Source organism: Rutilus rutilus (assembly GCF_951802725.1).
Source record: "Rutilus rutilus genome assembly, chromosome: 10".
Taxonomy (NCBI): Eukaryota; Metazoa; Chordata; class Actinopteri; order Cypriniformes; family Leuciscidae; genus Rutilus; species Rutilus rutilus.
Window position 1 is genome coordinate 14,366,886 of NC_140215.1, and position 13,603 is coordinate 14,380,488.

The 13,603-nt window shown below is 37.9% G+C and overlaps 1 protein-coding gene across 1 annotated transcript in view; it reads right to left on the reverse strand.

The window, feature by feature from the left end:
* Positions 1–13,603, reverse strand: part of itgbl1 (integrin, beta-like 1) — a 42,086-nt gene that overhangs the window by 1,308 nt on the left and 27,175 nt on the right. The window contains exons 8-10 of the mRNA XM_084421470.1: positions 9,890–10,006; positions 2,172–2,318; positions 874–987 (exon numbers count right to left, since the gene is read on the reverse strand). Coding sequence (XP_084277596.1) covers positions 874–987; positions 2,172–2,318; positions 9,890–10,006 — 378 coding nt within the window. The remainder of the gene's footprint in view (positions 1–873; positions 988–2,171; positions 2,319–9,889; positions 10,007–13,603) is intronic.

Below are 13,603 nucleotides of genomic sequence, written 5' to 3' on the forward strand. Positions count from 1 at the left end.
AGAAGAAAGCTTGAGAGCCGTTTATTGTATCAATACCCAAACAGTTGGAATTCGCATCTGCTGTGCATGAAATTAAGCCCTGGCTTTCCCTAATACATTGAATTTTCCACAGCGCTCATCAATTGTGGGTGTAATGAGAATATCTTACTGAAGAAGCCATGAAGATTATTATTTAGAAACTGGCAGGCACATTTTTGCATGATTATAATTATAAAGGCTGAGTGCATTACTGTTACCCAAGGTAAGGGAAAGAATTGGCTGATTGTTTGCATTTGCATTTCATCTAAAGAGAAAAGAAGGTTTATCCCTGAGCAACATGAGAAAATAGTTTTAATAATACTTATGAATATGGAAATGATGACATATGCCCTAATCGTTAATATGCTAATCAGTGACATTTAACAGACACATTTATGCATTCCTTTTGTCAATTGTTTTTCATCTCGTTTTGTAATGAATTTCGCATCTCTGCGCGAGGAACTGTATAATTGGTTGAATGACACGACAACTGATAACTAAGTCATTAGACCAATAAGTAAACAGTTTCTATACAGAGCTGTCCAAGCATCCTCAAGCCCTATTGCGCTATTGCGATAACACATATTTATTGTGCTTTTTATTACCACTGACTGGTCAACTCTTCAGGGCTTTAAAAGGAAAACCTTGGCTCTCTTCGGAGCATCTTTCGCATTGAAAAGCAGGACGAGAACAACACAGCAGGAGCCCACTGATTGGACGGCTCAGCCTAAGAGTCGCACAGAGCTTCTCTAATCAAACGGCAGCCACATCAGAGAACCTCAATAACCGTCACAAAGAGATCTGTCAGCGTACGAGTGGGTGTTTGGAGGAGCGGTGCTGCATTTGAACACACACCTGTGCAAACCAGGCCGTCATGTTTGTCGCACTCTCTGTCGTCGCACTCGCAGAATTCCCCTGAAACGTACCACTCCTGTGGTGAGCAGATACAGCGACCACAGTGACAAGAGCCTGCAAGAACAAATTAGCCTTCAGTCACACAACCATTGGAGATCCATTAGTCTTCCCTTATTCTCCTGCGCTATTTCACGTGATTATAAAACACTTAAAGCTGTGATACGGTTCCTAATTGGAATTTAAATAGGGTAAATTGTTTTTCTAAATGTGTGAAATAGCTGTTGTTTGCAAGGTCCAATTTCATGTTCCTACTGAGTCAGTAACAGACCAATATACAAGCTAGGCCAGTCGATAGGCTGATATTTGGCCATTTGGAAATAATCTGCATCGGTCGATAATACAGCTGCACCATTAATACAATTCAAACAAATGCCGATAAGCCAATAGTTAGGACAATTACAGATTATAAATTTGATTTGTGAAAAAAAAAAACTAAAATAAATGTATTAAATTTGCATATGTGGAATTTTACTGTGCATTAAAAAAAAACTATGTACTCTGATATCTTTACATGTGCACATCGACTTAATCTGACATAATCTGATTTTTTAAACCTTACAATGGGGAAACTATTTAAATATCTAAAATCAGATAATTTAAAAAAGAATAGAAAAAAAAGCAATATTACTGGATAACAGTTATGGTGGAAATATGCTTCCTAGTTGATAACCTTGTCTGATTGGCTGATTAACAGGCCAAGTGTTATCTCCCTCTCTGAGTGAATATTGTGTAAAATAAGTGCTAATTTAATTTAGTTATTTGTGTGGGCATTGCATTTGCTGTCTTCAATTTGTACTGACCACCCTGGGTTGCATTTCCCCAATGCATCATAAGCCTAAGTATTGTTAGACTTACAATGCTTTGGGGAGACCCTGGTCTCTAGATGTTAATCAACATGACTGCACAAAACAAACTGGGATTTTAAACTGGGATTCTCATATTATTACACATAGGAACCAAGATTACAAGAAATTAAGCAAGCCAGAACCCAATGTGGCTTTTAACCACTATGCCACAGCTCTTATGAAGATGCAATCTCATTCCCTCTCTATCAACTAAATGTGACACAAACCCTCCCCAAATAACAATTGATAGTTGTGTGCTATCCACCTCATTAGAGAAGAAGCATATGTGGGAAATCAATTTAATTGTTCAGTTTCCCAACAAAAAAATGAGGGAACCCACTTTAATTTTTACGAGATTTTTTAAGGTGGCGCTCGAAGCATCGTCCCTCCTACCTTTTCCAGAGCACATGATGCCGTCGGCTGTCTCGCACAGGCTCTTGCTTTGCTCGTCCGTCATGTCACAGCTGCGGGGGAACTGGCAGTGCTTCCCAAACCATCCATCACTGCAGATACAGCGGCCACACGAGCAGAAGCCGTGGCCTGGGGGAGACACACAGCGCACATGTACGTGCGCGTGCACACACAATCACTTTCTCTCCTTACCAAAGAAAACCGCCATTTGTATCTGCCAAAACAAAGCAACGGTTTGATTGATCCAGGCAAATATAATTGGTTCAAACAGACAGGGATTCGTTTCCAGACTGGCTAATGGTGTTGCGTTAGCTATACGGCTCTTATCACTTATGGACCCCGTGGGATGAAGCATTCTTTAGCCTTTCGGATCGCTTTGGATGAGGTTGAGGTTTGGTTTCATTGTAACGAGCTGTCTAAATTGTACTCAGTCAAATCCTTTGTTTCAGCTGGCATGAAAAAAAAAAAAAACTATTATCTATAGCCTAGATCTTGATTTAAGCTTGATACATAGACTTAGATTAGAGCAGGGGTTTCAACCTTGTAGATTCCATGGACCCCCTAAATATGATAATGATCATCCAATATTATATGAAAAATATTAAGCGTAGCGTCAGTTCTGGCAGGTCACGTTAGTCAAGCTCGCATCAGCTGTCTCTCAGCTGATCCACGTCTACCTATAGGAATACGACGCCTATCACTGTATACATAATACAGACCCTTTCCAAAAAATTAGAATATCATGGAAAAGTTTATTTCCATAATTCCATTCAAAACGTTAAACTTCCATAGATTATAGATTCAGGGCCCACAACTTAAACGATTTCAAGTATTTAGTTGTTTATTTGTACATAATTTGGGCTTCCAGCTCAGAAAACCCACAAAAACACGATTTCAAAAATTTTGAATATTACATGAAATCACACAGTAATTACACAGTGATACCATGGTCATTGAACCAGGTTTTGGTTCTTTTGGCAGTGTGGGCAGGTGCAAATCCTGCTGGAAAATGAAGGAAGCATGAAGTGCTCTGAAAATGTCCTGGTAGACGGCTGCGTTGACTCTGGATTTAATAAAGCACAGTGGACCAAAGTCCTCTTTTCTGATGAGAACAAATTTTGCATCTCATTTTGAAACCAAGGTCCCAGAGTCTGGAGGAAGAATGGAGAGGCACACAATCCAAGATGCTTGAAGTCCAGTGTGAAGTTTCCACAGTCTGTGTTGGTTTGGGGAGCCATGTCATCGGCTGGTGTTGGTCCACTGTGCTGTCCACTCAACGCAGCCGTCTACCAGGACATTTTCAGAGCACTTCATGCTTCCTTCATTTTCCAGCAGGATTTGCACCTGCCCACACTGCCAAAAGAACCAAAACCTGGTTCAGTGACCATGGTATCACTGTGTAATTACTGTGTGATTTCATGTAATATTCAAATTTTTCTCAAATGTTATGTCATTCTTTTACTCTTACACTGAATGTTTGGATTTTGTGAAGGTGTGAATCATTTTTGATTCATATTTAATATGATAAAGTTCTGTGTAACAAATTATTAACTAACTATTAATCGCTACAATCTAAGATGCTCTTTAAGGTCACAAAACTCAGAACTTTTGGTAATACCTATCTAAGTCCACCAAAGGAGAGAAAGCGTTTTCACATTTGACTCCTAAGCTCTGGAATAGCCTTCCTGATAATGTTGGCTCAGACACACTCCCCCAGTTTAAACCTAGATTAAAGACACATCTCTTTAGCCAAGCATTCACATGATACATCTCATAACCTTGTACTCCAGCTATATCAGATCAGAAGCACATGATTTTGCTTGAGAAGCTACTCTAATTAATCTCCATTTGCTTTTCTATTTCTACCTCAGGATGCCCATTTTCTAAATATTATGAAACCATTGCCTTAACATGCTCATTGTTTTTGCTTAAATACATAATGTTGGCTAACTGCATGATCTGTATAGTTTAGAACAGTACATTTCTGCAATATGGACATTACTTTGACACAGTCACGTGCTAGCAGATTACTCTTAATTGTAATGTAGAAACATGCATTTTCTGTAAAGCTGCTTTGAAAGGATATAGAAAGAGTTGGTCACCAACTTCCAAGGGGGTACCAGGGCACCATCTCACCTCCCTGGGTGCAACAAAGTGCGATTTTAACCACTGTTGACAAGTTGCACACAGTCTGTGCATTAGTGGTAGAGATTTTCAACGATTCTTTGCACAGGTTACATTGTTATGCCTGTTGGTGGCGACAAGTGACTGTCTTTAAGAATGAGTCATTCAACCATTTATTTAACCGATTAATTGTCCAGGAACGAATCGAGTGAGCCACTGACTAATTCACTGAAGATTTGTTCAAAACCACAGATTCATTTTGGAACTCCACAACAGTCTGTTGCTCCACTTTGCTTGGATGTTCATTGGCTGAGAAAAATAGACAGTATGGCCGTTCATGTCCCATTTTTAAAGGGAAAGTTGCTTGAAATGGGTTGAAAATCTGTAGTGTTTACATACTTACGTTAGCTATGAACAGGTTGATAATAAAAAGTGGCTGGAGTCATAATTTATAAAGTTAATAAAGTTGTCATTTTAATTGTCCTCATCACTTATGGACCGGGTTATTTGGCATTTACAAGAGCGTCACTTCGGGAGATTTGTGCATGGGCGTTATTTCACGTAGGCTGCAAAGAAACCAAATGTTCACTGAAGCTGAACTGTGTTTTTTCCCTTAATCTTTAAAGAGCAGTTGGTGACTCACTGTGATACACTGAGCTATAGAAAAACTCCTAAACCCATTGACTTACTTACTTTCTGGAACAGTGCTTGGTAAAGAAAAAAACAAGGGATTCCCCTAGCCTAGACTACATCTAGCAAGACAGAAATGTGTTCCAGATATTAAAACCAAACAAAAGAATGTGCCTAAAAATGAAAAGATAGACAATATTGAACATTCTCTTCAGTGCTCAGTATGTTTACTAAATGTCTGACGCATATTATGCTGCCTACACATGCTATTGTAATGATCGTAAATACGAGTTTCCTAGTTAAAAATTGATACCCAAGATCCCGAGTTGGGTGTGCCATAAACTTTAAACATGGCAGAGGGGAGAACGATTGCTGCTGTGACTGGTATTTGAAATTTTTTCCCCAATAGCTAATGCATTGTCTTGTCGTTAAAGTAGTGCATATTTACATATAAAGCGTATTGTAAGTTTTATACACAGCGAAAAAAGACTGTATTTGACCGAAATTATCACAGTGAATTTGAAGAGAATGATCATTTTTATCAAGCTTGTATATTTAAGTTCAATAATTTCACTTAAATGGCAATGCAAATTACCTATTAATTGTCATTTAAGTGAAATGACTTAACTTCAATATACAAGCTTTATAAAAATGATCATTCTAGAAGAAAATTTCAGATGGCACTTAGAGGCTTTTGCATCTGAACTCTTCATTTATAAATGGTTGTCAATGAATGGGATGCTATATCATTTAGGCTTTAACAAGATTTTCCCAATAAATAGACAAGAATAAACCTGGTGTCCTCCATGATACTTGTTCTTTCCGACAAGAAAGCACTTGAACGCAACAAGCTCGTAATTATGACTTAAGGTTTAGGTTAGGGTTTAAGTAGCTAAGTAGGAATTTTCCGATAACATGTGAAGGCAGCATTAGTCATAATATGGACTTCTATGAACAAGCTCTGCTGTATTTAATACATTTTAAAAATGCTATTCTTTATAAATGTGTGTGTGTGTGTGTGTGTGTGTGTGTGTGTGTGTGTGTGTGTGTGTGTGTGTGTGTGTGTGTGTGTGTGTGTGTGTTTCATTTTGTGCAAGGTGATTTTAACCAAATTAGAACACCAAATCAAAATAGGAAAACACCAAATCAAAATAGGAAGGAAAGTACCCAATTAAAAAATTTATTTTCTACAGTTGGGAGGAAATATATTTGTTGCGGAGGATGTGCAAAGTGGGCCAAATCACAACAGAGATTCATTTGTGAAATATGCTTGTACTTACACACTGAGTTCTTATAAAATACTTATTTAGGAGGTTATGAAATGGCAAACTGATTAAATAAACAGAACAGGCACTGTAGTGACTATTTAGAATAAATGGATGGAGTGGCAGTCTATTCCGACTGTACCTTATAATAACTGCAAGAAAATATTTTTGTGTGTGGCTCTTTTGTCTTCCTCTCTCTAACTCGTTTATTTTGTGGGTGTATGGTATACAGGCTTGAAGTTTGATGCACTCTTGGTAGAGCTACATGCTTGACTGCTTCAATCAGCCAGCCTACGAGAGCATTTAATTGCTTTGGTGAGTGGCACCCCAGTCCTTTCAATTAAAGCGCACCTGCGATTCCCCATTATCCCGCCTGTAAATGCAATTCGAGTGTGGGCATGTTTGAATTCACGGTGCTTCTCACACCTATCTTTGGAAGGATATTTTCCAAAGAATGTAGCCTAGTCCTAAACTCTCAGGCAAGTGCCTCATAAAATTATATAAATCCAATCTGAAATATTGATGATCCTGCATTTCAGTAAAACACTTTCATGTTAATACAACTGGAATGGCTTCTCAAGAGCTAAAGATCCCGTGATAGGCAAGGCGTATCTGAAGGCTGCCCTTCATTTGAACACCAATTCAGTCCTGCAGGACCATCTATGCAATTAGCTGAGATGAACGTTTCATAAGTGTGTGTGACGGCTGTCTCTCCGAGCTGAGAGCTGGAGGGACGGCGTGTTTCCACGCTTCACTTCTGTTAGCAGACTCTCATCTGTCTGACTGTGACTCGGGCAGTCACAGTCCCGAGCCCTATACATATTTAAACATCTCCTAGGGCTGGCCCACACAAGGGCAGCCGGCCGAGCTGTGGCGGCTGGTCGCTTAGTGACACAACACAGTAAGCATTCAGAAAGAAGCAGCATTAAATTTGTATCCCCACCAAAAGAGGAGTAATGTCGTTCTTAAAGGCCCCCTGAAATCAAAATGTTATTTTTTTAGCTTTTAGTATGAATATGTTAGCCTTAAGTTTATGAAAAAGCTGGTGTGTTCCAAAACAATGACAAAATTCACATTTAGGAGATTCAAACTTATGGTCTCTCACTTCCGCTAAAATGGATCACGGATTTTTATGATCTTTAGAATCTGAAGCGTCCCGCCCCCCTATACTATAAATACCACCTGGCCAAAGCTACCGGCGCTGACACGTCACGGAGCAATATAGGTTAGAGATGTATGTTCGGTCACTCAAATGCTCGAGTTTTATTCCATTTTCCAACTGTACGCTGGTTAAGAATGAAATGGCTTGAATTTATTCACACCTCTACTATTGAATCCAACGTATCATCTGCGCTCGGATTCACTTCCATGGTGCTGTCAAGTACGACTTGCAGTCTGTGAGGTCAACTAAACGCTATTGGCTATTTGAAAAGGGGGAGGAGCCATTCAATATACCCCGCCTTAGCTTCGTGTTTCAGGGGAAATGACATCAACACAGCATACAAAGCTGCGCGTTCCAAGGCACTTCAGTGGGCCTTTAATATACAGATGTGTACCATGGTTGAAATTGCTGTGCTCATCTATCATCACATTTTCACAGGGGGGTTTCTCAAATGGCACTGCTATAGAATAGATAACAGTTTGACAGATAAACATTTATATTGGTAGCAGATATATATTATTTGCTGATAACTGGGAAAATTATGCTGTACATATAGTAATGTGTAACTACGTCACCTTAACCAGTCCTTTGTAACAGCACATGAATAATTAAAAACAGATGTGCACAGATAAAAGATTTATAATAAATACTGCAATATTCCATAAAAAACAAGAATTGTCAATTTTGATTTTATGGTGACTTAAACAAATGTCTTTTTTTCATACAGTAGAAGTCAACAGTAACCAAACTTTTATTTGGTTGAACAATTCTTCAAAATATGTTCGTTTATGTTCCACAGAAGAAACTTTTACGGGTTTGGACAGAGATGAGCCTGAGTAAATGATGGCAGATTTTTCATTTTTAGGAGAACTATCCCTTTAAGTGTGCAAATACATTGTAGTAGTTTTTTATAATAAATTAATAAAAAAGTATTTTGTGTCAGGTATTAGCACTGTATATGGCTGAAATCCCGAAAGTAAGTAGAATTGAAAGCAATAGTCTTTTTAATAAGTGAAAGTCGTGGCAACATATCTCAGCTATGTGGCCTCAGGGACAATGTTGTCTGGACAAGCACTCATGAAACAGTCGTATACATGCACAAAAACAGACGTGCTCACAGCTCAGGTATGACCGGACAACCCCAGCAGGAGGGCATGAAAATCATCTTGTTTAGTATTGCTTTCTAGCCAATAATGTAATTACTAGAATCTGTAAAGTCTGTTTCTATGTCAGCAAATTCTAAGAATACACAAGTCTGTCAATAATTTCCAGTGTCAATATTCCTGTGGTGTCTTCATCTTAAAGTACAGTAAATACTGTGATCTACATGATTCAAGCTGCTGTTCAAAAGCAAATAGTCTTAGAAAATGTAAATTAAAATGAAATGACTAAATTGATGAGCATTTGGCCTCGGCAAAAACTTTCCCCAAGTCAACGCTCTGTGCCTAGATGCCTTCAAACAAGAGTGCAAACTTCTCAGAGAAGTAGGATTAAATAAAAAATTTGTAATTAATCATTTTGGCAGGTTTGTACAAGGGATATTTTCTCAGAGGAGTGCATCTTCATTTAAAAAAAAAAAAAAAAAAAACAATAATTAACTGTTAATAATTAACAGTTTTAATTAACTGTAAAAAGCACAAAAAAAAAAAAAGTGAAATATGAGATGAAATAGTAAGTATATAATACAAAACTATTTCTAAAAGTAACAATGTCCAAGAGCAACACCAGCAAATAAGGTTTCAAACTGATTTGATTTAGCTCATTGCATTCTCACAGAGGTCCTAAAGTGTGGCAAAATACATGTGACAAATCATGTGAGCACTATGATTTGCTATTTACACGGTTCGCCTGTCATTTATGGAACTGGTTTGCAAATTTGCCTAAATGGGTAAAAGTGAAAGTTTTAGGATGGTTATCAACTCAACCTCACATCCAAATTCAATTATAGCCTACCGAAAACATGGGACTTGAGGTTTTATTTTATTTGTTTAACTCTGTTAAATAAAAAGTGCACCTCTGTATCTGTATTGAATCTACAATGTGTATGTTCTGAGAGTGGCCATGAAAGGCAGGATAAATGCTGATTCTCTAATAATTACCTACTTGCCCTTGGCAGAACCATATGTATAACATGCTTAGTTCCCTAGTGTTTATTATCAATATCCCTAAAGTCAGATGGTGTAAGTTTATGTTACATTCCATCATAATGCATAAAAATACAGACCTAATATGTCAATGCCCTCGGTCGATTGAATGATGTGTTGATCAGTCAGCTGAGTCTTTATAGGTTAATGTTTAAACCCACAAGCTTGTACATGATTATGATTATAGAAAAACACATACGTTGCGGTGAGACAAGAGTTTTGCAGGAAGCCCCAATGATGGATTGCATTACTATGGTCAATTCCCATTCAGTTTTTCATAAGATTTTCATAGACCAGCACCATAGAGATATCAAACAATGGCACCATTATGCTTATCTGTCCTGCTGTGTGTGTGTGTGTTTGTGTGTGTGTTACCTCCACAGATCTCTCCGTTCAGGTCCTCACACTGCCTGTTGTCACACTCACAGTTCTTGCCATAAACGCGTTTATCTCCGGGTGGGTGGCAAGTGCACTGGCCACACAAACACTGCCCTGAAACACACAAATACTCTGTGACTGGCCAGAAAGCAAAAAATGAGAATGAAACTCAATCCAATCTAACATGTGGCTATTTTTGCCATTTTATTATCAAGATAATGTATGAAGGTAGTTAAAAACTACATTTCACCTTGAATTTGGCTTATCAAGGTCAACTGAAAAGCTCATTGCATTGAAAAGCACAGAGTGCCTCAGTCTATGCTTATCATAGAGCACATTAGTCTGCTAAAGTGGCACTGTCGTTGTTTGACATTGACAGCCGTTACAACTCCAGCTCCGTGCAGGCGAGGAGAACAACAAAGCAACGCCCTGTCTGACAACCTCTCAGCCTGCCATGCAGATAAAAGCTGCGTACTGCCGTTGCCACGGTAACTGGTGATGTCAAAACACTTTTCCTTTATCGATTAGCATGAGTGACGTCATTCCCTTAAGCTTGCATGCTAAGCTGGCAAGAGAGTGTTCAGAGCATGTAAAAAAAACATTTAATGACTAACCACCTGTCTTTTCTGTCTTATTCCTTTCATTTTCACTTCTCTAATAGCGTTTTCCATCACTAGTACCAAATTATGCAGAACTGTCTGCAACAAGTGGAGCTCAACGAGTTAAAATGTACAAGTTATCATACAAACTAAACTAAATTGATTCTGCACATTATTCAATACCTTTATACAGAAAATATGAAACGCATGATGCACTAAACAGAGAAAGCGTATATTTTCCATATGCTTTCACAGTGGCTGGTAGCATTATGTGTGCATAAATGGAGAAAGCAGCGCTGGCAGCTTCAGTGTGATTAATGGCTCCCTCGCTGATCATGTACTGAGCTTTGGTCCGAATCGAAACATTTAATTCCTTCACAATATTTGAGAGACAGCCATCCGGCAAGTTCAATTCTCTAGAGAGCCGTGCCTTTGCAGATGCCAAGACAAAAGCCCCGTTGCTCTAAATTGTTAAACATCATAATGGTTCAGCATCATCAATTTCCAATAATTTGACCCCTAATTCATCTCTAAGAGTTACATTATTATAAATTTATGACCATGGTGCTTAAATCCTGGGATGGGCATTTAGAGTAAACGCTGTACAGGGAGCAGCACCAGCTGTTCTGTGTTAGACTGGGACTTCTATCATATTATCTCTGTTAAGCAGTTTTCAGTAGATATTGGTTATGTCACAATTTACAGACTTATTTTGCATCTGAAAGGGCAACTTCTACGAATGCATATGCAATTAGGTCAGCAGCAAAAATAACCCTGTCCACACCTTTTCAGCACCAATTTTTCACTGCATGTCTTTAGTAAATCCTGACAGTAGTTTTTTTAACGCCAAAAGTGGGCTGGCGCTAATCTGGCCCTAAAACTCAGGGGCTCAAGGTTTTGTGCGTGATATTATAGCCAAAAAATATTCATATACTTAAAAATAAAGGTTCCAAAAGGTTTATTTTTTATTTTTCACAGCAATGCCATTAAAATAACATGTTGGGTTCCCCAAAGAACCTTTCAAGAAACAGTTCTTAAAATAAAATAAAAACTTTTAAATAATCTGAAGAACTCTTTTCCATTATAAAGAACCTTTTGTGCAATGAAAATGTTCCATGGATGTTTACGGTTCTTCATGGAACCATAGATGCCAATAAATAACCTTTATTTTTACGAGTGTACCACCTTTGGAATGCTTATTTTCAATGTAGGACACACTAATTGTAATCACCTATACTTTTTATGACAAATGAGAATTGGGAGTGGGACACAGCCATTTTGAAGTTATTCTCTTGCATATCTGGAAAGAATGTTGATGATGAATGCCAAGACTCGATCACTCTTGTGCCACAAACTTGACAAGGACAATCAGGCTTGTAAAGACACCAGTGTTTAGCTGCACAGACCACTGCCAGCTCTGACATTAAATGACAAGCGTGCTGGAGTCGTGCTGAGTGTATCCTGATGTGTCCTGTGAAGCATGAACCTGCCAAATACTGAGGTTCATGCAAATGAGACTCCGAGGATGCTAAAGGGGGTGAAGAGGTTTTTCACTGTCTGATTTTTAAAGTGCAATTAAGAAATGTCAAAAGCCACATAGAACCAGAGGTGGACCTTTTCACAGTAGGTTTTTAGATGCAAATGCATGTAGGTTTGTATATATGAATATAAAATGAAAGTCTGATGAAAATGAAAGTACACTGAAGTAAGAATAAAAATATAATATAATATAATATAATATAATATAATATAATATAATATAATAATTTGACTCATTTATTCAACCGATTCTTTCAAAAACACTGATTCATTCAGGTGTGAGAGAGTTTTTAGGACATTATGAGTGAGTCAATAAATAATTTACGCAAACAATTCATTAAATTCATGATTAACTGATTTGCATACCAGATCCTTTGCTGTGATATGCATATCAGATCCTTTGTTGGCTCCATTTGGAGCAATTTTTGTTTAGAAAATAAAGTAAAATACTCTACGATCCAAGTTAGCTTTCCACATTTTAAGAGGCATTAATATTTTATGTGTTCCTAATGCACCACTTCTCATCATTTGCTGATTCTGAATATAGAGCAATCTGGGGAGAAGTACTAGTTTTACCACTTTTTCTTTTGCAATATTTCACTTCTGTCAGACAATTTTGAAACATAGCATTTGGAAGCCTTTCAATCAGAACAGGGAATGAAAGGTCAGGGAGGACAGTGTGAGTTGTGTTAAGATGTGACATTTAAAGGCATCTCGAGTCCACTTTTCAGGTGCTGCCCACTAGCAGCCATAAGGACCACCACAATGACACAGCACTCTGCATGCAACACATTCATAAACCAATAACTATAATTCACTTATATAACATATTTGTTTTGAAAATGTCATTTCTATAGCATAAGGTATTTTTGTCATGTATTTATATTCATTTATTTTTTTACTTGACTTGAAAGTTCAACCCACAATTCAACAGCATGCATATAAATATAAATAAGCATATCCATACTAATTGGACACATTCAGAAAGTACATTCTTTCTCAATGCAGAGCACCACTTGGTCCTTGTGCACCAGAGAAGGCCACCATTATTAAACTCAGAGGAAGTGATTGCAATCAGCCCTAATTCTGCTGATTTGCTTTAAAGATCGCTCATCACACCAAGCAGTTCCTACAACACACTGGATATCAGTCAACATCTGCGTGGCAAATTAGGCCTCTTTTCCCTCTCCTGTAAGATGGCTGGGAATGTTGAATGATTGCTGCTGTGCATGTTTAATCAAGATGCATTCTTTGCATACAGGCTCTGCACGGTAATCTATAGAGTGCATTAGTGAGCTAATGAATAGTGTAAAAACCAACACTTAGTAACTTCCGTGCTATCATAAAAAAAAAAAAGCGAAAAAAAAAAAAAAAAAACCTGTGCAATCACTCATTTGTTGCTTCTCAAATGGCGGGATATACAACCATACAGTAAATATCTTTCAGATATCATTGAAATGCCAAATGTTAGACCTAAAGATCATATACAATGGAACTGCTGACAAATTCACAAAAGAATCAACTTCTCTACAGTTGAAATTGGTTTTCCAGCCTCAGCAGAAACACTCTCAGA